This window comes from Saimiri boliviensis, chromosome 11, assembly GCF_048565385.1.
Source record: "Saimiri boliviensis isolate mSaiBol1 chromosome 11, mSaiBol1.pri, whole genome shotgun sequence".
In the NCBI taxonomy this organism is placed as follows: domain Eukaryota; kingdom Metazoa; phylum Chordata; class Mammalia; order Primates; family Cebidae; genus Saimiri; species Saimiri boliviensis.
In genome coordinates this window covers 100117126-100143979 of record NC_133459.1, presented here as the reverse complement: position 1 = coordinate 100143979, position 26854 = coordinate 100117126, and the positions used below count along the sequence as shown (strand labels likewise).

The 26854-nt window shown below is 37.5% G+C and overlaps 1 protein-coding gene across 5 annotated transcripts in view; it reads left to right on the top strand.

The window, feature by feature from the left end:
- The window catches only part of RAP1A (RAP1A, member of RAS oncogene family), an 87630-nt gene that overhangs the window by 44573 nt on the left and 16203 nt on the right, over positions 1-26854 (top strand). For 4 of the 5 annotated variants that reach the window (XM_074381256.1, XM_003933461.4, XM_074381253.1 and 1 more), the window contains 3 exons: positions 16854-16937; positions 21450-21518; positions 23610-23666. In XM_074381256.1, the coding sequence (XP_074237357.1) occupies positions 16881-16937; positions 21450-21518; positions 23610-23666 (183 nt within the window). In that variant the 5' untranslated portion in view covers positions 16854-16880. Of the gene's footprint in view, positions 1-4427; positions 9289-16853; positions 16938-21449; positions 21519-23609; positions 23667-26854 lie in introns of those variants that run through there. The other variant, XM_074381254.1, reaches the window with a different exon arrangement.

Genomic DNA, 26854 nt, shown 5'->3' with positions numbered 1-26854 from the left:
TATCCCTTACTTTAAGATTAGCCCTCTATCTAAAGGGTCTCACCAGATTTTAAAGATTGCTTGGATTAATTGAGTTACTGAATACAGTGGAAAAGTCTTAGCATTAGTGTTAGATAGAATCTAGCTTTGAATCCAAACTCAGCTCTTTTTTTCTTTCATTCAGTAAATGTTTATTGAGCATCTGCTATTTCCTAAGTACTGTTCTGGGCACTAGGAATGGCATCTTTATCTGCATTTTGAAGGGAAGATAATGTTTGCCTTGAAGCTTGCTAAATACTAAGGAAAAGGCACTTAAAAAAAAAAAAGTTTGCTTCTTTGCCCTCCTAACTGATCTCCCTTCTCTAGTTTTTCATTCCTCTGTTGCAATCTACAGAGTACTCATAGCTTTTTTCTTTCTCTCTTCTTCAGACTCTTGCTCAAAAGCCTTAGGAGGCTTTTCTCCTCTGATGGGAAAGTTTCAAGTTCATAGGATGTCATAGAGGAACTTCTATAGCCCGCTACTTAAAACCATATATGGGCCAGGTACAGTGTCTCATGCCTATAATCCCAGCATGTTGGGAGGCTGGGAAGGGTAGATCACCTGAGGTCAGGAGCTTAAAATGAGCCTGGCCAACATGGTAAAACCCTGTCTACAAAAAAATACAAAAAAGGTAGCCGGTGGCACACGCCTGTAGTCCCAGCTACTTGGGAGGCTGAGGAAGGAGAATTACTTGAACTCAGGAGGTGAAGGTTGCAGTAAGCCGAAATCGTGCCACTGCACTCCAGCCTGGGGGACAAAGTGAGACTCCATCTCAAAAACAAAAACAAAAAACAAAACCACGTATGTACTAAGCCTTTCCTTTCTTAGCCTTTCACAGTAAATGCTCAGGCCACCTAGACTTTTCTTTTTTTTTAATATAGTTTTTCCATTGGATCATCACAGATTTCCTTGAGTCTGTGCCTTTTTTTTCTGGAATTCCATGTCTATAATATTCTTTCTACCTACACCCTCTTCCTCTCCCAGAGCTTCAAGAAATACATAGAATGTACACAGTGAAAAATCTCTTCCCCCCCCCCACCCCCATGTCCCATCATTCCTCGGTTTCCTTCCCAAAGGTATTCTGTGCATATACAAGTTTATGTACATGTATGAATACAGGCAGATTATCATGTTAGATTGTGAACCCTGAAACCAGGCTGCCTTAGTTTAAATTGTAGCTTTTCTTCCTAGATAAGTGACTTTGGGGATATTACTAGTATCTGCCTCGTAAACTTATGAGGAGTTCTTACAGCGCTTTTGCACATGGTAAGCACTCAGTAAATGTTTGCCATTATTATTGTTGTATTGTTATTATATATAGCAGCATAATATATTCAAAAGAGAACAGCATTTAAAATCTAGAGACATAGGTTTGAATACAGCTTCCTAATTACTTTATGCTTAAGTCAGGACCAAGTTAAGCCTTGTATGTTTCTTATCTTTATAATGGTGGTAATGACATATAGTTTTGGTTTTGATTACCTAAAAAAATAAAAAGGAAAGAGCATTGTAAGTGACAGAATACTATATAAAATTTAGTTGCTGTTGGTTACATGGTTTTACTTTCCCTTCAAGGAAAGGTTATAATGTTATAGCTGGATAATAGCCTAAAAAACAAAGATATCAGAAACTTAGTTACAGTTATGCATTTTTGCTTATAATTATTCCAAATTCATACTTTTTCATTAGCTTTGAGATGCTTTAGTTTTGGTCATATATAGTTTATGTGGCAGTGCTGTTAAGGGAATAAAGTTAGACTAAATACCTATATTTATGGAAATGTATCTGTCAAGATTCCAGAATTGATATACTTAGCTATCCTTGGCATAATTTAGTACACCTGACCAAATGTATCTTTTAAGGAAAATAATGTATTTTGGTCGACCTAGAAAGTATTAGTCATGGCCTTAAAATTTTTCTGCATGATTTACAAATGTTTTGTTTGCCTACGGTGATAGCAGTTACTGAAGAATATTCACTTTACTTAAGTAGATGGTAACACATGTAAAAAGCAGTCTTTCATTTTCATTTCCCTTAGTCAAACATTTACTGGTGGTGCACTTTTTGATGATTTACTATGTTGCTAAAATAGGATACGCAATCACTGTTTTTTGACAGCTCATGAATCCAAGAGCACATGTAGTTCCCAGAGGCACAGAGTGTAGGATATTTTTGGATACTTTGATATTCCCCTTTCTTCTCCTAATTAGAAGCATTCCCAGTATTAAACATTTAGGAGGAAAAGTTATAGTCAAAAGAGACCGTCTCTCTCTTTTAAATCACTATAATATGAAGAATATATTTTACTTTGGAGATTTAAACTGATTTAAAGTAACAATTTTGGTAACCTTTGGGTTTGTCTTGAAAGTATTTTCATTTCATTTGTTTCTAAAATATTTGTTTCTCTGAAGAGAGAAAGTGGCTCAATCTGATGAGATAGTTATATGTAACCTTGATGACTGACAGTTTAAATTGAAATCAATAAAGGGAGAATATTTTGTAAATGCACTGAGACAAAGCATACAGGAAAGATGTAATTTTGTATAGTCTTTTGTTGAAGTCTTCAAAACAGTACAAGTGTTATTTGAGATTGTCAACTCATTTGCCTCATAATATGAACATTCATAGTAGGGTAAACAAAGCTATTTGAGTTTCTAAAAAATGTTTACTTTCCTAGTTATCTTTCAGAAAAACATGCAGAATGATGACTGTCTTCTCAGATTCAGTATTTATAGTAATACCTGCAAAAACCGTCATTTAGGGATTATTTGTACAATTCTATGTGGCAGTACTCAGTCATGCAACGTGTGCATGTATTTATTAATTTCCGTACGTAAAACCTGGAATTATTGAAACAATCTTAGACTTTTTTTTGATAAAGAATTAGATTAAAAACTCTTTATTTGTAACAACATGGAAGGCGTTCAATGTAATAACTTAGATCACATTGCTGATATTCTAGAAATAAAATGTAAATTAGGTTTTAACAATAATTCTGAGATTATTACATGTGGCAAATAATTTGTACGATATTCAACACTCTAGGTAATCAAATCACAGAGATTTTAAAAAAAGCGTTGATTTGCGTTTGTGATCAGTATTGCTTAGGAAAAACACCCAATACTATAAAAGTATATAAAGTTTTGACTCAAAGGGGTCAGGGAAGGCTATCTTATGAAATTAATTCTTGTGCTCAGATCCAAGGAAAGGAGTGGGCATTATTAACAAAGTGAAGAAGGAAGAAGTCATTGCAGGCAAAGGGAATAGCTTCTGCAAAAACTCTGTGGCTGAAGGGAGCATATCAGGTTTAAGAAACTGAAAGATGGCCAGTGTGGCTGGCATAGAGCGTAAAGAGGATATGGTGCAAGATGAAGTAGATGCGGGCCAAATCATTAGGAGCTTTGAGGACTTGGAGTTTAATCTTTCCACTGTGAGGAAAAGGAAATCATTTAATTTTCTGTTTTGAAAAGATCATTCTGGCTGCAATGTAGAGGAACCCAAGTGAACAACAATGGACTAGTTAAGAGACTATTTCAGTAGCCCCAGGAAGTTGCTTATACTAGAGTCATGGTTGTAGAAGAGAAAAGGAACTGACAGATAATTTGCCTGGAGGGTAATGGTTTTTTGACCAGGTGATTCTGACACTACTACCGTCCTCTCCTGTTTCTCCACTCTAAAAAAATAGTGATATAAAATACAAAGTGGTGTTCTGTTATTAAATTATCACATTTTTATTATGGATTATATTCTTGATAAACTAATACTCAAAATTTTATGTTTAGAATATTATAAAGAAATTTTTTCATCAAATGTAGGTTCATGGCTGGGCATGGTAGTTCACATCTGTAATCCCAGCACTTTGGGAGGCCGAGGCAGCCGGATCACTTGCGATCAAGAGTTTGAGACCAGCCTGGCCAACATGGTGAAACCCTGTCTCTACTAAAAATACAAAAAATTGGATGGGCATGGTGGCACACACCTGTAATCGCAGCTACTCAGGAGGCTGAGGCAGAAGAATTGCTTGAACCTGGGAGGTGGAGGTTGTAGTGAGCCAAGATCATACCATTACACTCCAGCCTGGTGAACAAGAGCAAGAATCCGTCTCAAAAAAAAAAAAAGGAGGTTCATGACTTCTCACTTGTGAAGATGTGCATATTGCCCATGTAAAATTTTTTTTTTTTTTTTTTTTTTGAGACGGAGTTTTGCTCTTGTTACCCAGGCTGGAGTGCAATGGCGCGATCTCGGCTCACCGCACCCTCCGCCTCCTGGGTTCAGGCAATTCTCCTGCCTTAGCCTCCTGAGTAGCTGGGATTACAGGCACACACCACCATGCCCAGCTAATTTTTTGTATTTTTAGTAGAGACAGGGTTTCACCATGTTGACCAGGATGGTCTCGATCTCTTGACCTCGTGATCCACCCGCCTCGGCCTCCCAAAGTGCTGGGATTACAGGCTTGAGCCACCGCGCCCGGCTTCCCATGTAAAATTTTTTAAATGAAGGTCTCTTTTACAACTGTAAACTGAAGAAACAATATCAAGGAACTGATATTTATAAGACATACTCAAAGGCAAAAAAGTAAGTAAAAGCCAGAACCAGCACTCAGAGCCTATTTTTGTCTTGATGGCATTTACTGAACTGGCTAAACCTGGGCTTATGGTTTCATTGCACTTGCAGATATAGAGAATGGGAGACTAAGCTCAGTCTTTGAGGAGACATGCCACTGGGTGCCTGTGTACCCCAGCCTACACCTTCTGCCAACTCCAAGGATAGTTGACTGTCACAAATTTTGCCACTAAGTTGAAGTGGTGGTGCAGGTTTGGGGTTGTTACTCTTTGATGTTTTATAGTTGTAACCTAGCCTTTATGTTTTCATATCTAAATTGCACTTTTTGGGTTAGCCCAAAAATACCTTATAATTTGACTATGGTTCAAAGTAATTCTGGGCAATAGTAACCCCAGGCACTTGGCAGAAGCAAATGCCTATCTCAGAAAAATCACACAGCTCAAAAAGAAGCTGAAAATATGGACTAACCAAGACAGACAACAGACTTAGACTCCCACTGACTTCCTATAAGAATGATGAGATTATGATAGCTAACATTTTGTACTGCTTCCTGTGAACTGTGAACTGTTCCAGTACTTTACACATTAATTCAGTTAATCCTCACAACAACTCTAAAGTAGGGATGATTATTAACCCCATTTTACAGGTGAAGGAATAAAGCACAGAATAGGGATGTAAGTTGACCAAGGTTAGTAAAGTGGTAGAACCAGGATTCTAGCCAGGCAGTATGGGTTCTAAAGTTAGGCTTTTAACCATTTTACTATGCTGCTTGTGAGAAAGAGAATGAGGTTATGAGAAGTTACAAATAGCTTTTTTGTGGAGTGTGGGGGGAAAGAACTTTTAGAATTGAAATATATAGGCTGGGTGCAGTGGTGCACGTCTGTAGTCTCAGCCCTTTGGAAAGCCAAAGCAGGATGATTGCCTAAGCCCAGGAGTTCGAGACTAGCCTGGGCAACATGATGAAACCCTCTATCTACAGCAAATACAAAAATGAGCTGGGCATGGTGGTGTGTGCCTCTAGTCCCAGCTACTTGAGAGGTTGAGGTATGAGGATCCCTTGAGCCCAGGAGGTAGAGGCTGCAGTGAGCTGTGCTACTGCACTCTAGCCTGGGCAACAGAGTGAGAGCCTATCTCAAAAAAAAAAAAAAAAAAAAAAAGAAATGTATAAATAATAATCTTAAAAGTCCATGGACAGGCTTAACAATAGATTATAATTAATGACCTGGAAGACGACCTGAAAAATAAATTAACCAAAATAAAGAGACAGAAATGGAAAATATGTAAAAAGGAGAGAAAATATCTAAAAAGGAGTAAAGGAAATTGGGCAGCCAGAGCCTAAATTGCTAGTTTTCCCTGATAACCATTCTGTGTTTAATAAGTAGTTGATATGTTACTTGGTTGCTCTGTTGGCTACCTAAAGCTTCCATTACATCGCCTTCCTGATAGTGAGATTTGACTATGTGACAAGGCTTTGGTAATTTGGGATGCAAATGGAAATGTGTGTAACTTCTGGGTCATGCCTGTCAGAGGAAAGAGGTATGCCTTTTTCTTTCTCTTTCTTCCTTCCCACAAACTGGAATGTATACATGGCGATGAGATAATTTTGCCTATGTAGAAGAGGGCAATACTCTAAGGAAGATAGAGCAATAAGACATAAAATCTTGGCCCTCTTAGACTACTAAGCTGCCAAACAAGACTGTCACGTTGGAGGAAAATAACCCTGAATTTTGGTTAAACCGCTTTTGAGTCTCTTATTACAGCAGCCTTGTCTACATCTTAAATAATACAAGAAGAGCATGGAAAGGTCTATTAGTTGTCTAACTAGCATTTCAGATATTAAGAAAAGTCTAGTAGATACAATATTTAAGGGGATTACAATTAGAATTTTCAAAACTGCAAAAAGATACAAATTAAAGAAGTCAAATAAATCCTAAGCAGAGTAAATGGAAATCTAAACCTAAAGTCTTCATAGTTAAATTTGCAGATGGTCAGAGATGTCAAAAATAAACCAAAGGAGAGGACAGATCACTTTCAAAAGCTTTGCAGTAAGGCTAGCAGCTGACTTAAGGAAAGGAAAGTAGAAATCAAAAGACAGTAGAGTAGTGACTACGGTGTACTCAGAGTAAATAACTGTTAAAGCTAAAATATCTTTGAAGAGTGAAGCAAAGTTTTCAGATAAATAAATGGAAGTTTTCTCACCATTTGTATAGTACAAAGAAAAATTCCAAACTTTAGGTAGAAGGAAATTTACCCTAATGGAGGATCTGAAGATGTTAATTAGAAAAGAAAAATGGGCCCAGGCATGTTGGCGCAGCACCGTGCCAGGCCAAGGTGGGCAGATAACTTGAGCCCAGGAGTTCGAGACCAGTCTGGGCAACATAGCAAAACCCTGTCTGTACCCAAAATACAAAAAATTAGCTGGACGTGCTGGCATGCACCTGTCCCAACTACTCTGGAGGCTGAGGTTGCAGTGAGCCAAGATTGTGTCACTGCATTCCAGCCTGGTTGGGAGTTGAGACTGTCTCCAAAAAAAAAAAAAAAAAAAAAAAAAAACTAAACTAACAATGGCTGAAATTAGTGAGCCAAGTGTCCAATTTAAGTTAGAAAGACATTTGAATAAACCAAAGAAAGGAAATAAATAATAAACATAAAAGCAGAAATTAGAGAAGAAGAGGTCTACAGTGAAACATCTACAAAGCCAAAGTTGGTTTTTTGAAAAGGAGTAATAAAATGAACAAACCTGGTAAAATAGACCAAAAGCAAAAGAGGAAAGGCACAGATAAACAATACAAATGAAAAAGGAGATATAAATAAAGATGCGGCAGATTATTTATAAAAGAAAAGTGCACACACTAACATTTTTGTTCAGGGAATCATTTTAAATGGTATATTATTGTATCTGTTGTCATAATAATATATCAAGCCTATCAAGACCACTTGTCAAACATGCCAGAAATTTTACTCTTGAATAACTAAGATGGTTGAATTAAATATTTTAATCCCTTACTTGAATATTTGGAGAGTTACAAACAATGAATCCAATAACACTGCTTCAGTCATACTTTACTGAAGATTGTGGTAAGATTTATTTGGGGGAGATCTCCCAAATAATATCTCCCCCAAATAAATATATATATATATATATGGATAAATTTCTTTAAAACAGTAGCATATGTGTTCCCTTTTAATATATAAGGAAGATGAGGGGAAATGTGAAATTGTGGAAACCTTGTCTTTTTAAAAGTGTTTTTTAAAAAGGTATTACTAGTGATTTTTGGTGCTTATACCAAAAAGTGATGGCACAATACTGAGAATGATCCATAATTTAGTGTTTCTTTCTCTTAATTAAATTCTTAGGAGCTTTATATTATATATTCACACTGTTCAGTCAACTAAATAATGTACTTAGGCAGGATACGGTTTTACCAGGGCAAGCCCCTTATTTTCTGGAGGACTGGTAGCAAATAGTGGTAGCACTTTTGTAACTAGCACAGTTCTAAACTAGTACATAAGAAAGTCCTAGGTTAACAAATGTCTACAGGCCTAGGAAGTAACTGATACAGATTATAGAAGATCCAAAAAGGGCTTTTTCGGGAGTGGGGAGAGAAGGGAATGAAATTGATAGATTATCTGGCAAATTCGACAGAGTGGGAAATTATATTGATAATTTCAGAATAAAGAAATTATATGATAAAAGAGATGTAATCTTAATATATTACTTTGCTGTGTGTTAAGAGATGTAAAATTATCATCTATATTATAGCAGTATCCAAGTACAAAAATGAGGAGATTCCAATATGAACTTTATTTAGAAATGTGAAGGGAAACACCCAAAGAAACAGGCAGGTAGAAGTTTAAAGTAGCGGTTGTAGATTGAGATATAGTGACTGTTTTTTTTTCTTCTTGTAACCCTTTCAGTAATATCTCCTAATAGTGCTAATCAAGCATGCATTGCTTTTGAGAGAGAGAGAGAGAGAGAGAGAGAGAGAGAGAACTGAAGCTTTTACAGAAGAGACTAGAATGATAATAGAATTTGAAATTTTATTATTTGAAAAAGGAGACTTTATGAAAAAAGAAGACCGAGTGAGGAAAACAACTGCCTTCAAATACTTTAAGGAGTATAGAATAGAAGAGGAATTTTCTTTCTTATTTTATTTTCTTCTTTTGAGACCAAAATTCACTCTTGTTGCCCAGGCTGGAGTGCAATAGTGCGATCTCAGCTCACTGGAACCTCTGCCTCCTGGTTTCAAGCGATTCTTCTGCCTCAGCCTCCTGAGTGGCTGGGATTACAGGCATATGCCACCTTGCCTGGCTAATTTTGTATTTTTAGTACAGACAGGGTTTCTCTATGTTGGTCAGGCTGGTCTCGAACTCCTGATCTCAGGTGGTCTGCTCACTTTGGCCTCCCAAAGTGCTGGGATTACAGATGACAGCCACCGTGTGGGCTGACGAATTCTGTTTCTTTTGTTTGCGTGAGTGAGCAGAGCTGAAACCACCCAGTAAGTAGCAGTTACCAAAAAACAGTGGTGTAAAGAAGTTTCTAAACAATTAGATTACCCAGAAATGAATTGGTCTGTTTTTTGTGTTGTTTTTTTTTAAGTGTCAGGGTCTCACTCTGTTACCCAGGCTGGCTGGAGTACAGTGGTGCAGTCATGGCTCCCTGTGCCATAGAACTCCTGGGCTCAAGCGATCCTCCATCCTCAAAGGTGAGAACCACTGCGCCCAGCTGAAACAGACTTGTATGATGATAGAGTTCAAAGGGCTAGATGACCATATCTAGATATGTTTTTTAGAGTGGATTGCCACAAATGAAAGTTACTGTATTTCAGGAATTCTATTGTTAAATACTGACTTCAGCATTTAAAACAAGAAAACATGAAATTGGCTATTCATAAAAAAATTTGCCTCACGTAAGTCAAGTGTACTCTTTTCTTTTCTTCCCCCCTCCTGCCCGCCTCTTGCTCTGTCACCCAGGTTTGAGTGCAGTGGCGTAATCTTGGCTCTCTGCAACCTCCGCATCCCTGGTTCAAGCGCTTCTTGTGCCTCAGCCTCCCGAGTAGCTGGGATTACAGGTGTGTGCCACCACACCTGGCTAATTTCTCTATTTTTAGTACAGACAGGATTTCACCATGTTGGCCAGGCTATTCTCAAACTCCTGACCTGAAGCGATCCACCTCCTTTGGCCTCCCAAAGTGCTGAGATTACAAGCATGAGCCACCATGCCTGGCCAGCTCCAGTAATTTTTGATATACTACATTTTAATTATTATTTGGTTCAAATTGTTTAATTTCCATCTCGAGTTCTTCACCCATGGGTTATTTCGAATTTTGTTTAATTTACAAACATTTGGGGATAATGTAGTTAATATTGGTTACAAATTATACTCTGTATGATTTCAGTCCATTGAAATTTCTTGAGACTTGATTTATGGCTCAGCACGGTCTGTTCTAATAGTTATCCATGTGCACTGGAAAAGAATGTACAGTTTGTAGTTGTTGGGAATGGTGTTCTGTATGTCTGTTAGGTTAAGTTGATTCATTAACTGCTCAAATCTTCTTCTTTTCCTTTCCTTTTCTTTTTTCTTTCTTTTTTTTTTTTTTGACGGAGTCTTGCTCTGTCTCAAGGTAGGAGTGCAGTGGCGCAATCTCAGCTCACTGCAACCTCCACCTCCTGGGTTCAAGTGATTCTTCCGCCTCAGCCTCCTGAGTAGTTGGGACCACAGGCATGTGCCACCATGCCCATATAATTTTTGTATTTTTAGTAGAGATGGGGTTTCATCATATTGGCCGGGATGGCCCCCGTCTCTTGACCTCCTGATCCACCTGCCTCAGCCTCCCAGAGTGCTGGGATTACAGGCGTGAGCCACTGTGCCTGGCCAAATCTTCTGTATACCCTTCCTGGTTTTGTCTTCCCTTTCTGTCGTTTATTGAGTGAATTCTGTTAAATTCTGTTCATGATTCCCATTCTGTCAATTTTGTTTTGTGTGCTTTGATTTATATTTGAATTTTATTTTTCTATTGAGAGCTATTAATGTAAATTAATATTAATGTATTTATATACATGAATTATCTGACATCGTTCCATTTATTTTCAGTTTGTTGATCTGTTTTTTGTTTCCTTGAGATTGTTTTTTAGGACATTGTAAGAGATTCACAGTGTCTTGGGTATGAAATTAGGGAATAGCTCAGCTTGGTGAATCTAGTCTAAGCCTCTGAGGATGTTGCAGTAAGATGGTTGCTGTCTGGGATCATCTTGAAGCCTTTATTATTCACAGATGTAGGAAGACAGAAACAGCTGGGACTCAGGCAACCATGTCTATCTCTGTGATCTATCCAAAGTGGTGGCTGCATGGCAGCCTGACACTTAGGACTCCATAGATATGTATTCCCAAAGAGAAAAATTCAGGAGTTAGCTCTGATGCCTTTTCTAACCTAGGTTAAGAATTCAGACAGCACCGTGTTGGCTGGATTTTGTTCATTACTAAGTTCAAGGGGAGGGGAATATGTTTTTTCTTTGTACTAGCTTTTAGGCTTTTGTCTTTGTTTTTAATGGTTTGGATTTTTAACTACAGTATGTTCTTTCCTCTTCCTACTGTGTTTGGCATTCATTGGGTGTTTTGAGTCTGGTGATTCCTCACTTTTCTTAGTTTACTTCTGGAAATGTTCTTCTACTATTTTACTTCGGGTCTGGTGTTCTTTCTACACTCCCATCAGATAGCTGGCAAAACCTTTGGGTTTGTCCTCCTTACCTCTTCTTTTGTACATTCCATCTTTCTGTTCTTTTGTTCGGCACTCTGGTTTGTGTATTGGTATATGTATGTGATTTCATATTGCCAAAACGTTTAGTTTTTCTTTGAGGTACTGTAAAAAGCATTGTTTTTTTGTTTTGGAAAGTTAAATCTTAACCATGATTTCCATATTCACTCCCCTCCCCACCAGCATGTTGTGATCAGTTATCAGTTTTAAATATTTATGATCTCTGTAAATATTTAAAGATAACCAACAATATACTGCTTGTTAACAGACTACCTTTACTGTTCCTTAACTTTTTTCTCCAAAATTTTTCATCACTAAATTTTATTTAATGAATTTTGTTTTGTTAGTTCATTTGTACAGGAGAAACTTTTGTCTGTAATGCATTCAATTATGTTAAAAATTACAGAAACAACAAAGTTGGGATCAATACTTCACAAAGACAATCAAGTCGTATTATTTTGTAAATGTTAGAAATAGGTTTCCTGAAGGAAGAATGAAGAGTTAGGTTGTAACTTGGACCATAATGTTAGGGACTCAAAATTGACTTAAGATTTAAACATAGTGTAATGTTTATTCCTGTCTTCCATATTTGTCAGGGAATCTTAAGATTCTCTGTCAGAGTAAGAAGTTTTCTGGTGCTGTGTTGGGAGTGCAGGGCATAAGAGATTTCCATAAAAAGGCATGGGATTTGCTTGGAAGAACATGGAGGTTTTCTAACTTGGCAGTAATGAGTTAGAACTAACTCCCCTTAGAAATAAAAATTAACTTACATTCTTACTGGGAATTCTTTTGCGTGTGTGCTTTCTTGTGTGACCTATTTGATTTTTATATTTGTGTATGTGCCTGTGTGCATACGTTTGTAACCCATGGCATTTGTTAGGTGTAAATAAAATTTTCTATACATACTCTGTGTGAAAAATGGCTTTGGAACTAGAATGTCTTGCCATTTTAGTTGAGAAGCAGGGGCCAAATATGTTGTTGCAGAATACCCAAAATATTTGACCATCTCTGAGTTCTTTCCCCAGTTTCTGTTGCCCTAGAAAGGCTAGAGGCATTTGGGCAATATAAATGATCCTTGCTATATTAGGATTCTGTCTTGGAAGATACACATTTTTGGATTAGAGAGACAGTGAGTTCACATCTTGTTAAAATGACAGCAATCCCAGACTTAAGAGGCCTGGAAAGCGGGTAGGGATGTGGGCCTCCTTTTATCTGAAATATGTGCTCTTGTGTTTAGCTGTCAGTATTTTTCTTTTCATGGAAATGAAACCACTTTTTTTTGGGAGGGGAGATCCTCCTAATACAGATAGAGGTATGGGATGCCTAGTGTCCAACACAAACCTCTCCCACCTCACTCTACCTTTTAAAAAATGTGGTGTTTATTTTTAAGTGCTCACCCAGTTCTTACCTTTCTTCTCTTTCTTATTGGTTGATCTCATCCTCTGCTATGGTTTCAACGCTACCATCTTGACCAGCATTGTTGACTCCAGATTCTGTACCTCTAGTCCATTGGTTTCCATGGAACCTCCAGACTTGGCTTTTAAAGTATCTATTGTGTGACCTTACCTGTTCTTCCCATAGGAATCTTACACTTAATTTTTGCAAGAAAGTATTATCTTTTTTTTTGAGACAGAGTTTCGCTGTTGTTACCCAGGCTGGAGTGCAATGGCGCGATCTCGGCTCACCGCAACCTCCGCCTCCTGGGTTCAGGAAATTCTCCTGCCTCAGCCTCCTGAGTAGCTGGGATTACAGGCACGTGCCACCGTGCCCAGCTAATTTTTTGTGTTTTTAGTAGAGACAGGGTTTCACCAGGATGACCAGGATGGTCTCGATCTCTCGACCTCGTGATCCACCCGCCTCAGCCTCCCAAAGTGCTGGGATTACAGGCGTGAGCCGCCGCGCCCGGCCGTATTATCTTTTTTTAAGACCTCCTTTTGTATTTCCTGTCTTAATTGGAGGTAGGCTGTCAACCACTTGCTTGCTGAAGCTAGAGACCTAGAAGTTATCACTGACTCTTCTTTATTCCTCTTAGTAGCTTCTTACCAGTTATAGAGTTCTGTCAGTTTTATCCTCAGAAAAGCATTGCCCCTCTTCAGCCTTAGTGCTCCTATACAGGGCTGCGTCGTCTCGCACTTGAGCTATTGCAGTAGCTTCCTAGCTATTCTCTCTGCCACTAGTCTCTCCTTTCTTCAGTTCATTTTGCATACTGGCTGTTGTTTTTCCAGAATACAAATCTAACATTAATTTTTAAAAATAACATTGTCTTCTCCCCATTACTTACTAGATGAAATAAAACGGCAAATGCTGAGCTATGTAGTATCCTTGGATCTTTTGTATGTAATTCTTTAGTGCATTTGCTTAAGCTGTTTCTTTTGCTTGGAATGTCCTTCTAAGCATTATAGCTGGAATATTCCTATTCAGTTTTTTACTTAGCTCTTCATATGAGCTAGTCAAAATCAGAAACGTATCCTAGAGTCTTCTCTGTTCCTCCATCCTTCCTCAGCCCTTTAATTTTGTCTTACATCAACTTTGTTCCCATCATTTTGTAGTTACTTGTTTCTTTCTCCTTTATAAGCTCCTTGAAGATGGAAAACAGATACTTTTCCTGTTTGTTTCCTTCACACCTAGTACAGAACTGGTATCTAGAAAATACTTTGCAAATGCTTGATTCAGAATAAAAATAATATTTGCCATTATAGCTGCTTTATAGTGTCCTCACTATGTGTGTGTATTAGTTCATTTTCATGCTGCTGATAAAACATACCTGAGACTGAGCAGTTTACAAAAGAAAGAGGTTTAATTGGACTTCGAGTTCCACGTGGCTGGGGAAGCCTTACAATCATGGCAGAAGGCAAGGAGGAGCAAGTCCCATCTTACATGGATGGTAGCAGGCAAAGAGAGAATGAGAATCAAGTGAAACAGGTTTCCCCTTATAAAACCATCAGATCTCTTGAGATTTATTTACTACCATGAGAACAGTATAGGAGAAACTGCTCCCATGATTCAGTTATCTCCACCTGGCTCTGCCCTTGATACATGGGGATTACTAAATTCAAGGTGAAGCTGGGTGCAGTGGCTCACTTCTGTAATCTCAGCCCTTTGGGAGGCCAAGGTGGGCAGATCATGAGGTCAGGAGATTGAGACCAGCCTGGCCAACATGGTGAAACCCTGTCTCTACCAAAAATTAGTCAGGCATGGTGATGGTACTTGTAATCCCAGCTACTCAGGAGGCTGAGGCAGGAGAATTGCTTGGACCCAGGAGGTGGACAGTAAAGTGAGCTGAGATTGCGTCATTGCACTCCAGCCTGGGCAACAGAGTGAGACTCCGTCCCAAAGGGGAAAAAAGAAAGTCATTATTTCTTCAAATACTACCACTTCTCCCCATTCCAGTTACATATATATTATACTGCTTGATAGCTTGATATTGTCCTGCAGTTCTAGTCTTTTTTTTTTCTTTTTCTTTTCTTATTACACCTATAACCCCTCTACCCTTGCTTCTTTCTTCCTTCTCTCCTGTCTCCCTTTCCCCTTATTCTCATCACATTTTAACTATGTTTAAATTTGGATATTTTCCATTGCTGTGTCTTCAGATCCTTTGAACTTACTTTCTGTGCTATTTAATATATTGTTAATACCATCCAGTGATATTTCTATTTCACATAATGTTTTTGAATACTGTAAGTTCTTTTTGATTCTTACGTCTACCATTTCCTTCCTCATTTTTTTCTTTAAATTTTTGAGCATATTTATAATAGCAGTTTTAGAGTCCTCATTGACTAATTTTATCATCTCGTTTCTGGGACAGTTTCAGCTGATTTATTTCACTCTGGTTTCAGGTCACATATTCTTTATTCTTCACATTCTATTAATTTTTTATTGGATGCTGGACATTGTTAATTTTATATGGTTGAGTGGTAGGATTTTTTTTTTCTGTTTCTTTTAAAGAACTTTGGACTTTGTTCAGACAAGCAGTTGAGTTACATGTGGATCAATTCCTTTTGAGACTTGTTTTAAGCTTTGTTAGGAAGCATCTAGAATATCATTTACTCTAGAGCTTATTTAGCTCTGCTACTAAGATATGAGTTTTCTGAGGTTTCTAGTGAATTCCCAGTTTTTCAGCATGGAAGACTTGTAGTGAGAACCATATGAACTCTGGGAATTGTTCCACCTGTAGATCTCTATTCATTCTTTGCCTTACCTTTTGAAGTTAGTCAAAGCTTCAAACTGTGTGCTGATCTTAGTTGTTGGCCACAGATTCAAGTGAATCCTTATGCAGATTTCTGGAATTTTATATGCATAGCTTCCACTTCTCTGGCACAGTTTCAAGCTCTGCTTGAGTTCTTTCTCCCTTTACCACAGTCTGAAAAGTGCTTCTAGGCAGAAGGCCAGAACAGTGTTAGGTCTCACTTTATTTCTTTTGCATCTCAGAAATCACAGCCCTACACTGCTTATTATCCAGTATCTAAAAAGTTTTATATCTTTTTGTTCACTGTTCTAGCTGTTACTGTGGGTTGAAAAGTCTGTTTCTAGTTATTCCACCATGGCCATTGAAAAGTATTTCCTGTCTTTATGCCTTTCAAGATAACCATGAAGATAAATAAAGTTTATGTTCCTTTTATTTTATCTGGCTGTTTGGGCCTCTTGGCATATATTGCTAATAATTGCCTATAGTGTTCAGCAATTTCATCTGATCTCCTGTTCACATCTTTAATTATTTTCAAGATGACATTTTAAACGGTTCAGCTGTAATACAATAATGAACAAAATAGTACAGAATTACTGTAGGATATTTTAAGCAAATAAAATAGCATGTACATTATATTAAAGCTCGAGTGAATGTTTTTAAAAAGTGGCCAGGCGCAGTGGCTCAAGCCTGTAATCCCAGCACTTTGGGAGGCAGAGGCGGGTGGATCACAAGGTCAAGAGATCGAGACCATCCTGGTCAACATGGTGAAACCCCGTCTCTACTAAAAATACAAAAAAAATTAGCTAGGCATGGTGGCACATGCCTGTAATCCCAGCTACTCAGGAGGCTGAGGCAGGAGAATTGCCTGAACCCAGGAGGTGGAGGTTGCGGTGAGCCGAGATTGCGCCATTGTACTCCAGCCTGTGTAACAAGAGCGAAACTCTGTCTCCAAAAAAAAAATAAAAATAAAAAATGCATAAGTTGTTTAAATGATAGCTTTGCAAAGAATTGGGTTTATCATTGTAGTCAGAAGATTGTTAGCTATTGAATTTAATTGTCTTCTTTTTTTATCAAAGATTCTTAGAAGTAATTTGAACATAATTGATGCCTAATCAAAGATGATCTTTAGAGAATTAAAATGTCTGAAAGTAATCCTATAAACTTACATTAAAATCTATATGGATTTTGCTGTGTAGCTTCTGTGGTTCCTTTGATAGTCTTACAGGGGAAAAAAAAAACAAAACCAACTCCTATATTTGATGTAGTAGTTGTACATTATTAGGCTGTTAGTGTGTTTCTTAATCTTTGATTTTTATTTTTTTGTTTTTAGATCGTCAGTATTTAAACATACCACATCATGCGTGAGTACAAGCTAGTGGTCCTTGGTTCAGGAGGCGTTGGGAAGTCTGCTCTGGTAAGTTAGCCACCTAACTGTAACTGATTAGTATAATACAAAAAGAATTTTGACATTTCCTTGCTTTCAGACTTCTAGACATCAAAGGGAAAAGGTGGCATTATTATATATCTGGTATGTGTCCCACAAGGGATAGGAAATCATTTACTAACCACAGATGTATAGTTGTATAATGTTGGCTCATTTATTATATTTACCAAATATTTTTTGGCTATCTTATATGCCAAGCACCAGTGTTTATGATTCAGAAAGGAGTAAGATTGTTCTCATTTTTAAGGAATTTACATTGTAGTGGGGAAAAATGATTATTACAGATTCTAGTGGGATAATTCCTTCCCTGCCTTCACCCTAGACTTACATGGAATGGAGGTCATTTTCTGTGTTTACGCTGTTTTAATTTAGTAAATAATTATTGAGCTTCTGCAGTGTCAGATTCTAGGGTCACAGAAGTGGACAAAAACAGTCTTAGTTTCTCACGGAGCTTGCATTATAGTGGAGGAGATGTAATAAATACACAATTAAACAAATAACTACTTGGTTATACTTGTGAGAGAGATACTCTGAAAGAAAAATACGGATGAATTTAGAAGAAAGGCAAGAGTGGATGTGGGAGACAACTTGGGCGTTAATACTGTATACCAGATCATTGTTTATGGAAGCTTGGATTAGGACCATGGCAGTGAAGAAGAGAAAAGTTGATGTTTGAGGATTGAATAAGCGGTAAAACTGACATAACTTGGTGCTAGATTGATATGGGTACTAGGAGAGAGGGAACTGTCAAAGATGACTCCCAAATTTCTAGTTTGAGCTACTAATTTTATGGATGGTTTAAAAAAAGAAGATAAACAGTGGAGAATGAGCTGTGAGAGTCAAAATTAAAGAGTCATGCCAAATTTTATGTTTGTGATATGTTGAAGTAATAAAAAAGAGAGGCCTGCAATATGATTTTGGGTGCCATCAATATGGCAGTGATACTTAATTTCATTAGAATTACGTTACTGTTAGGCATGTAAATTAGTACCTCTGTCGAGAATGTTTAAGATTATCTGTTGTTTCAATGGCATATAACTTTCAATTCAGTGATTCCCTGTCTAAAAATGTAGCCCACATATAAGTTCACATGTGCAAAATGACATGGTCAAGAACATTTTAATACATATTCAGAGTAGAACACAGCCACGAGGAAGAATGCAACAGCTCTTTATGTACCAATATGCAATGATACTCAAAATGTATTATTAGAGAGAAAAAAAGTACTAAACAGTGTAGACCATAATATTTTAATATAATGTTTTATATTTTAAAAAATGTAGGCTGAGGGGAGATACCTGTAAAATCATAGAGTATCTCTGCAAGGTTAAACAAACTATGGATAACATCAGTTACTTTCTTGGAAGTAGGATTAGATAACTGGGAACAAGGGTGGTAGATAAGCTTATTTACTACTGCATAGCATTTTGTGTCTTTTGAATTTCGTCCTGTGTCCATGAATTAGCTTTTCAAAAATAAATAATTTTGGAAAAAATCCATCGAGGTGAAAGAGGTCTAGACAGATAGTAGAGAGAGAAGAGCCCAGACTGAACTCTGAGGACCTCTTTCAACCTTTAGAAAGTGGGTAGGATTGGCGGGGTGCGGCGGCTCACGCTGTAACCTCAGCACTTCGGGAGAGGCGGGCTGATCACAAGGTCAGGAGATCAAGACCATCTTGGCTAACATAGTGAAACCCTGTCTCTACTAAAAATACAAAAAAAATTGCCAGGTGTGGTGGCACGCATCTGTAGTCCCAGCTACTTGGGAGGCTGAGGCAGAAGAATTGCTTGAATCTGGGAGATAGAGCGAGACTTTCTCTCAAAAAAAAAAAAAAAAAAAAAGAGAAAGTGGGTAGGTTTGGAGGATATAGAATAGACGAATATATCTTTACTTGATTGCTCAAAAGTCAGGTAAAAGCCGGGCGCGGTGGCTCAAGCCTGTAATCCCAGCACTTTGGGAGGACGAGGCGGGTGGATCACGAGGTCGAGAGATCGAGACCATCCTGGTCAACATAGTGAAACCCCGTCTCTACTAAAAATACAAAAAAAACTAGCTGGGCGTGGTGGCGCGTGCCTGTAATCCCAGCTACTTAGGAGGCTGAGGCAGGAGAATTGCCTGAGCCCCGGAGGCGGAGGTTGCGGTGAGCCGAGATCGCGCCATTGCACTCCAGCCTGGGTAACAAGAGCGAAACTCCTTCTCACCAAAAAAAAAAAAAAAAAAAAAAAAAAAAAGTCAGGTAAAAAGGAGGAAAGAGGTGATCAGAGATGCGCATAGAGGTAGTTGGATATGATAAAGGAAGCAGCTTTAGTCAGGTAATGTTTCCATAATCATAGTGTGGTGGGTTGAAGAGTAAACGAGAGCTGAGGAAATACAATATAGACACTTGAGGAAACTCGATTATGAGAGGGAACAGAGAATGGGGGCAGAAGCTGGAAGGATATTGGGGTTAAGGGAGGTTTTTGCTTTTGTTTTAGAATTGGAGATAGTAAAGCATATTTGTATGCTAGAGATGCTGGAGGCAATTCCTCTCCCCTGGAGAGGAAAATGAGGATACAGGAGAGGAAAAGAGGAGATGATCCAGTACAAAAACCAGAGGAATAAAATTATAACCTATATGAATGAATGAATGAATGAATGAATGAGATACCCCTGAAGATTAAGACAGAGGGTAAGATTCAGAGGAGTAGTAAAACATTACTTTTAGTAAGAAAGAAATGAGAAGCATTGGATTGTTTTGCATTCTTGTAAATCTTACTAATGTCTGGCTTATAGAAGGCACATGGTCTTATGCCTGCTTCTGTATCCAGTCTCTTGCAATAGCACATGATCTGTACCCTTTGGAAGATTTCACTGTAAACTTAGGAGAAGAAGAGTACATCTTAGTATTGTTAGGAAGATGGTGTGACCTCAGGGAGCCTCTGCCTTGGACTGTATTTTGAGAACCTCTGTTTTAGCCTAAAGCATATTAGGAAGCCATACTAGACTGCCTTTTCTTTAAATTTAAAAAATTTTTATTTCGAATCAGGGTCTCCCCCTGTTGCCCAGGCTGGAGTACAAATCATTACGCACTGCAGCTTCAAACTCCTAGGCTCAAGCAATCCTCCCATCTTACCCACCCAAGTAGCTGGGACTCAGGTGCATACCACCAGCTCTGGCTACTTTTTAAATTTTTTGTAGAGACGGTCTCACTATGTTGCCCAGGCTGGTCTCAAATTCCTGAGCTCATGCAATCCTTCTGCTTTGGCTTCCTGAAGTGCTAGGAGTACAGCATGAGCCACTGCATCCAGCATAGACTGCTTTTTATGTTTAAATTATGTGTTGTACTTAGAAGATGAGGTGATTAAATCTTTGATAAAAATGATTAAAGTTTTTGATGTGATTATATCCTGAGTTGCCTTTGAATAATAGCTTAGTAGGAAAAAGAAGTTTGTTTACTGTAACTCTTTAGCTCAAGCTAAGATAGTATATCAAATATTCCTCTGAGTAATTTAAGTGTAGGTAATCTCAGTCCACATTCTTACCCTTGCTTTTTAGGTAATAATGTACCAGACCTTGTTTTAAAGTTATCTAGCAAATATCTTAAAAACATCTTCTATACTTTTTTTCACTTACTGAATGATAAATATGTATTTTCTAAAATATGCGTTTAGATAAATAAGTATTTTCTAATATGTGCTTTTAGATACCTTCAAGATAAAAGTAGGTAATATCTGAAAAGGCTGAGTGGGCAATATTTTCCAATGGAGAAAGTAAGGCTTTAGAATCAGGAAGATGTATGTTTGAATTTCAGCTGGCAAATAGGAAGAATAACTATTTCTCGGACAAATATGATATTTGAATGTGGTTATAAATTAAAAGTGACTAGCTCAATGTCTGGAACATAATAGACATTCAGTAAATTTAAATTTCCTTTTCTCTTTTTTTATCCACAATTTAGAAAGGCTTTTAAAAATTTAAGCCAGAAGCTGCTTGCAGTCCCAGCTACCTGGGAAGCTGATGCAGGAGGATCTCTTGAGTTCAGGAGTTCAAGGCCAGCCCAGGCAACATAGCAAAGACCCTGTGTTTTTAAAAAAAAAAAAATTTAGAACCTTCGTCACTCCATTAAGGGCAGAGGGCATGGTATAAAAGTTATTATAGATATATAAAGGGGCAGTAGGAGTTTAAATATTGATTATATTTTATTCTCTAATTCAGATATGTTATTTGCATCCTTGTATTTTAAAAGTTAAAGTAATTAACAGTGTATTGTCAGCATCAGTATTGATGACAATTTTTAACATGACTGCCTCCTTTCATAATAAATTTACTCTTAGTTGTGGATATATCCTTATATTGAAAGATAATGATGTTATATTTTGCATTTATGTGTTTACCCAGAATTTTCACATAATTTCAATTAATCATTATAACTTGTGAGGTTAAGTAACATTCAAAGGAGTTCTTTAACTTTTTAATATTTCTCTTGTTTTTTTTCCCCCTTAGACAGTTCAGTTTGTTCAGGGAATTTTTGTTGAAAAATATGACCCAACGATAGAAGATTCCTACAGAAAGGTAAAATGTGAAACTTGAACACACGTGCTTACAAGTAGTTCCTTATGATGTTAAAATTTGATCTGTAGATTTGCTTTTTGAAAATAGTTTTAAGAAATGTTACAGGTATTGTGTACCTATTTTTAAAAGTTTCATCAAGATAGAATATTTCTTACAGAATACTACTTCGATATTCAGAGCTCTGTGTTCTGTTACCGATTAGTGATTTATTTGTTCCTTAATGTGGACATTTTCCTGGTGGGGAATTTTAATATAGAAAAAAAATGCATATAAATAGTAGGTGTGTTTTCAACTTACTCTTTTGTTACCAAAAATTAAGACCATCTTTATGCTTGAAGTTATCCAGTGACTGAAGATTTTTATTTTTGCTTAGTTTTATAAGTTTAAAGATATTTAACCTTTAGATTACTAAAAAATTGGAGTCTGTTTAATAGTATAGTGGGGTTGCATGCCATACATTTGTCAAAACCCATAGAACGTACAATTACAAAAGCAAATCCTAATGTAAACTGTGGACTCTTGCTGAAAATGATGTATTCATGTGGGTTCATCAGTTGTAACAAATGTACCATTCTGGTGCAGGATGTTGATAGTGGGTATGTATCTGTGGTGGCAGGGAGTATGTGGGAAATCTCTGCACCTTCCCCTCAATTTTGCTGTGAAACTAAAACTGCTCTAATAAATAAAGTCTATTTAAAAGGGGAAAAAATTAGGTACCTGATCTTGACAAAAAATATTCTACAGAAGACCAGCTAGAGTTATAATTCTACCCCACCCAATATATTTGAGAAATAAAATAATGAAAAATTTCCACAACTCTAGCTGGTCTTCTATAGAATATTTTTTGTCAAGATCAAGGATAGTTTTAAAAAAGATTAAATTTTAATGGCAAATAATTGCTTTTGAAGATGTTTTTAGAATTTACCTTTAATAGTGCTCTAATTTTGTTGCATTAATTTGTTAGTTCATTAAGCACTACTAGCAGAGCAGCTTCACTGTCTTCAAATTGGAAACAAAATTATGCTCTAGATACATCGAGAAACTATAGTCCTAATTGATTATTGGCTGAACATTCCCAGTTACAAATTTTGCAGATTACCACACTTGTCCCATAGTGGTGGGGTGGATGGGTTTATGGTCCGACCAGTGGTGCTCCTCATTAATGTCTGATCTGACACAGAGGCATGCTTTTCATCAGTGTCTGATCTGATACAGAGGTAGAGTTTAAAATAGTCTTTAGGTTAGCACATTTATTTTTAGAAGACAGTGTTGTCCTACTGAAATTTCCCCAAAATAAGTTCCTAGTTAGAGCTTTAACTACAAAGCAAGATCTGTGCCTAAAATTCTAAAGGACTAACGCTTCTTAACCCCTTTATTAAAAGTTTTCTAAACAGCTGATAGTTGATACTTTCTTTAGACCAACTTCCTCTTCTTTTATAAGACCAGTGAGTAAATGGAACTCAGTGTATAAAATTTCATCTTTTACATAGAGCTTTTCTAGAAAAGTGCCTTTTTCTTAAAGTCTTGAGGACTGTGTGAGCTCAGTGCTATTTATTTTAGTACTCCTGTGTTTCTTTTATGTCTTAAATTCAAATTTTACTATGTTTGTAATTTTCTGCATATTTTAGTAAAATTTTAACAACTCGAGCATGCTAAGTTGGCAAGATTTTCTTTACCCCAAAGTCTTCTTGTGTGCATTTTGAACCATTTAATATTTTTGTACTTAGTTTTATTTGGAGATAATATAAATAACACATAATACTTTTTTCTGTTGGAACTATACTTGTTTGTTGAAGTTTTTCTTGAATTTCAAAATACGACTTTTGCCTGTAATAAGAACAAATAAGAATCATTACAGAGGTCAGAAAATATCTAAACTCAGCATTAACCATCATGGCTTCTGTAATATTAATAGATTGTCCTTCAGACCTCTGTTCTTTATTGTGGTACCAAGTTTACTCCCAGCCATTATAGCATATTGCTGGAGAAAGGCTTTGTATTTGTTAATAGATACTTTGATAGAGAGGTGGGAAGAAGACAGAATGACATTTCGATGTACTTTAAAATTTTTTTCTTTTTTTGCCCCTACAGCAAGTTGAAGTCGATTGCCAACAGTGTATGCTCGAAATCCTGGATACTGCGGGGACAGTAAGGATGTTTTCTGGTTTTTTGATAGATTTTAATTTGTGAGCAGGTTTTGTCATCTGAATAATTCTGAGTAAAAGTAATTCTGATTAAGAAGAAATTACCTGAACGTAGGGATTCTTAAGTGTATGAAATCAACTGTGATGTAGTTAATGCTCACACATCACAAAGCTCACCTAGACAATCTCTGTGTTGGGCTTCTTCTTACATTGAGGTAGGGATTATGCTATCAGTGATCTTTTTAAATGTATTTTAAAATTAGAATTTTAGTTAATATTTGTATTTCTGTGGATTTAAATAAGACCTTGTCTCTTGACACTGTAGTCATTTAATTTTTTATAATTTTTTCTTTTCACTAGCATTTTGACATCTCAAGGGGCTGGTGACAGATATGTGTTTTCTGAGGAAAGCAAAAATCTTCCTCAGAAGATTTAGGATTATTTTGAACCTCCTTTTTCTAATCTTATAAATGAGAATAATGACATTAGTACATTATAAGGTGTTTGTGATAAGCAAATGAGATAATTATAAATCATTTGGCATGTCTGTTATACAGTATGGAATTGTGTATTTACTTTTATTCTTCTTAATCTTCATTAATACCATCACCTTTACTTATTTTTTGAGATGTAGTCTCACTCTGTTGCCCAGGCTGGAGTGCAGTGGCACAATCTTAGCTCACTCACTGCAACCTCCGCCTCCCAGGTTCAAGTGATTCTCCTGTCTTAGCCTCCTGAGTAGCTGGGATTATAGGTGCATGCCACCATGACCGGCTAATTTTTTGTATTTTAGTAGAGGCTGGGTTTCACCGTGTTGCCCAGGGTGACCTCAAACTCCTGAGATCAGGCAGTCCACCTGCCTCAGCCTCCCAAAGTGCTAGGATTACAGGTGTGAGCTACTACACCCAGCCTTATAATTTTTTTATTAATAATGATGGTTTCCAATTATACTGCCACACAAAATACATACGTTAAACAATCTTTGCTTTTCTTTATTTTTCTCCATACGCATAGACTTGATGCATTAGGCAATACCTAGCTTTAAAATGGATGAGGTTTTTTTTGTTTCTTGTTTTTCTTATGATACAGTGTCTTGCTGTCACCCAGGCTAGAGTGTAGTGGCGCAGTGATAGCACACTGCAGTCTCCTGGGCTCAAGCAATCCTCCTGCCTCCGCCTCCCAGGTAGCTAGAACTACAGGCATGTATCATCACTCCTGGCTAATTAAAAATAAAAATTTGTAGAGGTGGGTTCTCACTGTGTTGCCCATGCTAGTCTCTCAAACTCCTGGCTTCAAGTGATCTTCCTGCCTCTGCTTCTGAAAGTGCTGGGATTACAGGTGTGAGCCACTGCGCTTGGCTGGTATGCGTAAATCTTATAAGTTGTTTAAAATTCAGCACAAAGTTTTTCACTATAATTTTTATAAATGTTGGAAACATTTCAGATAGTTCAAAAAAAACATGCAAGCAAATTGGAGTGATTATATAAACAATATAGCACTAATTATACTACATTTTTCCAATCTTTTCCCGGAAAATGGATCTTAACTCTTACCAGGGAGCGTTGCCCTCATAGCAAACTTCTCGTAAAGGCCTTCTGAAACTACATCTTTTTTTTTTTTTTTTTTTTTTTTTTTTTTTTTTTTTTTTTGAGACGGAGTTTCGCTCTTGTTACCCAGGCTGGAGTGCAATGGTGCGATCTCGGCTCACCGCAACCTCCGCCTCCTAGGTTCAAGCAATTCTCCTGCCTTAGCCTCCCGAGTAGCTGGGATTACAGGCACATGCCACCATGCCCAGCTAATTTTTTTGTATCTTTAGTAGAGACGGGGTTTCACCATGTTGACCAGGATGGTCTCGATCTCTTGACCTCGTGATCCACTCGCCTCAGCCTCCCAAAGTGCTGGGATTACAGGCTTGAGCCACCGCGCCTGGCGAAACTACATCTTATATCAGCTGCATCAAGCTGTCTCTCCCTCTTCCCACCCTCCTGCTCCCTAATGTTTTTAGCATCTGAATCAGCAAAATTCCCCTTTGTTTCCAGAAACCCCAATAGCTAAAAAGAATACTTTCTACTTTTTTTTTTTTTTTAATCATATCCACAGTGTACAGGCATTCTTTCTTCTTTCTCTGTCCAGATTGTAAGAAGGAAGTTCTCCATCACAGAGATCTTTACTTTGTGCTATCCAGTATTGTGTCTGTCTCCCATCATAGCACTCAACATGCTGTTATAATGGCCTGTTTGCTTGTCTGTGTCCCCAGTGCCTTGCATAAAACTTTGCAAACAGCTGCTGCTCATTAATCTTGTCAAAATCACTCCTTACTCTGAAGATTTTTGCACGCGCGTGCTCTCTCTTTCTCATGGCTTCAGTCAGAATTCTTAGTGATTTTACTATCTGTGTAGAATCTATATGGATTATTATAGATGATCTACTACCCTGACCTGGCCTGTCAGTTCCTCGATGTCTGTCGTACTTTTAAGCCATTCATACCACGGTTTTACCCTAGACTGTGTGATTACCAATAATACTTTCTTAATCTAATTTCCAAGCATCTTATCGTCCACTACTCACTACTTCTTTCTTTATCCATCTCACTTCCTCTTTTTGTTTTGTTTTGTTTTTTTGAGACAGGAGCTCTCTCTGTCACCCAGGCTGGAGTGCAGTGGTATGAACATAGATCACTGCAGCTTTAAACTCCCAGGGTCAAGAAATCCTCCCACCATAACTTTCTGAGTAGCTGGTACTACTACAGGTGCACACCACCACACCTAGCTTTTATTTTATTTTATTTTATTTATTTTCATAGAGACAGGGTCTTACTATGTTGCCCAAGCTGGTCTTGAACTCCTGGACTCAAGGGATCCTCCTGTCTTTGGCCTCCCAAAGTGCTGGGATAACAGATGTTCACCACCGCACCCAGGCCATCTCATTTCTTTTAGTGCCCTTCAACTTCATTGCCATCTGTAGTCCATTTATCCTAACATCTTTTTATTATCTTTTCTATCTTGAACCCCCTCTGCATACAGCTTCAGGTTCACAGTCCATCATTTATAATTCTCTTAAATATATCCTCAACTCCCTTGACTTTTCAGCAGCCTTTGACTCAGTTCATCACTGCCTTTTACTGTAAAACCTTAATTCATTTGGCTTCCAAGAAACAATACTAGCCTGATTTTCTCCGTCTCATTGGTTACT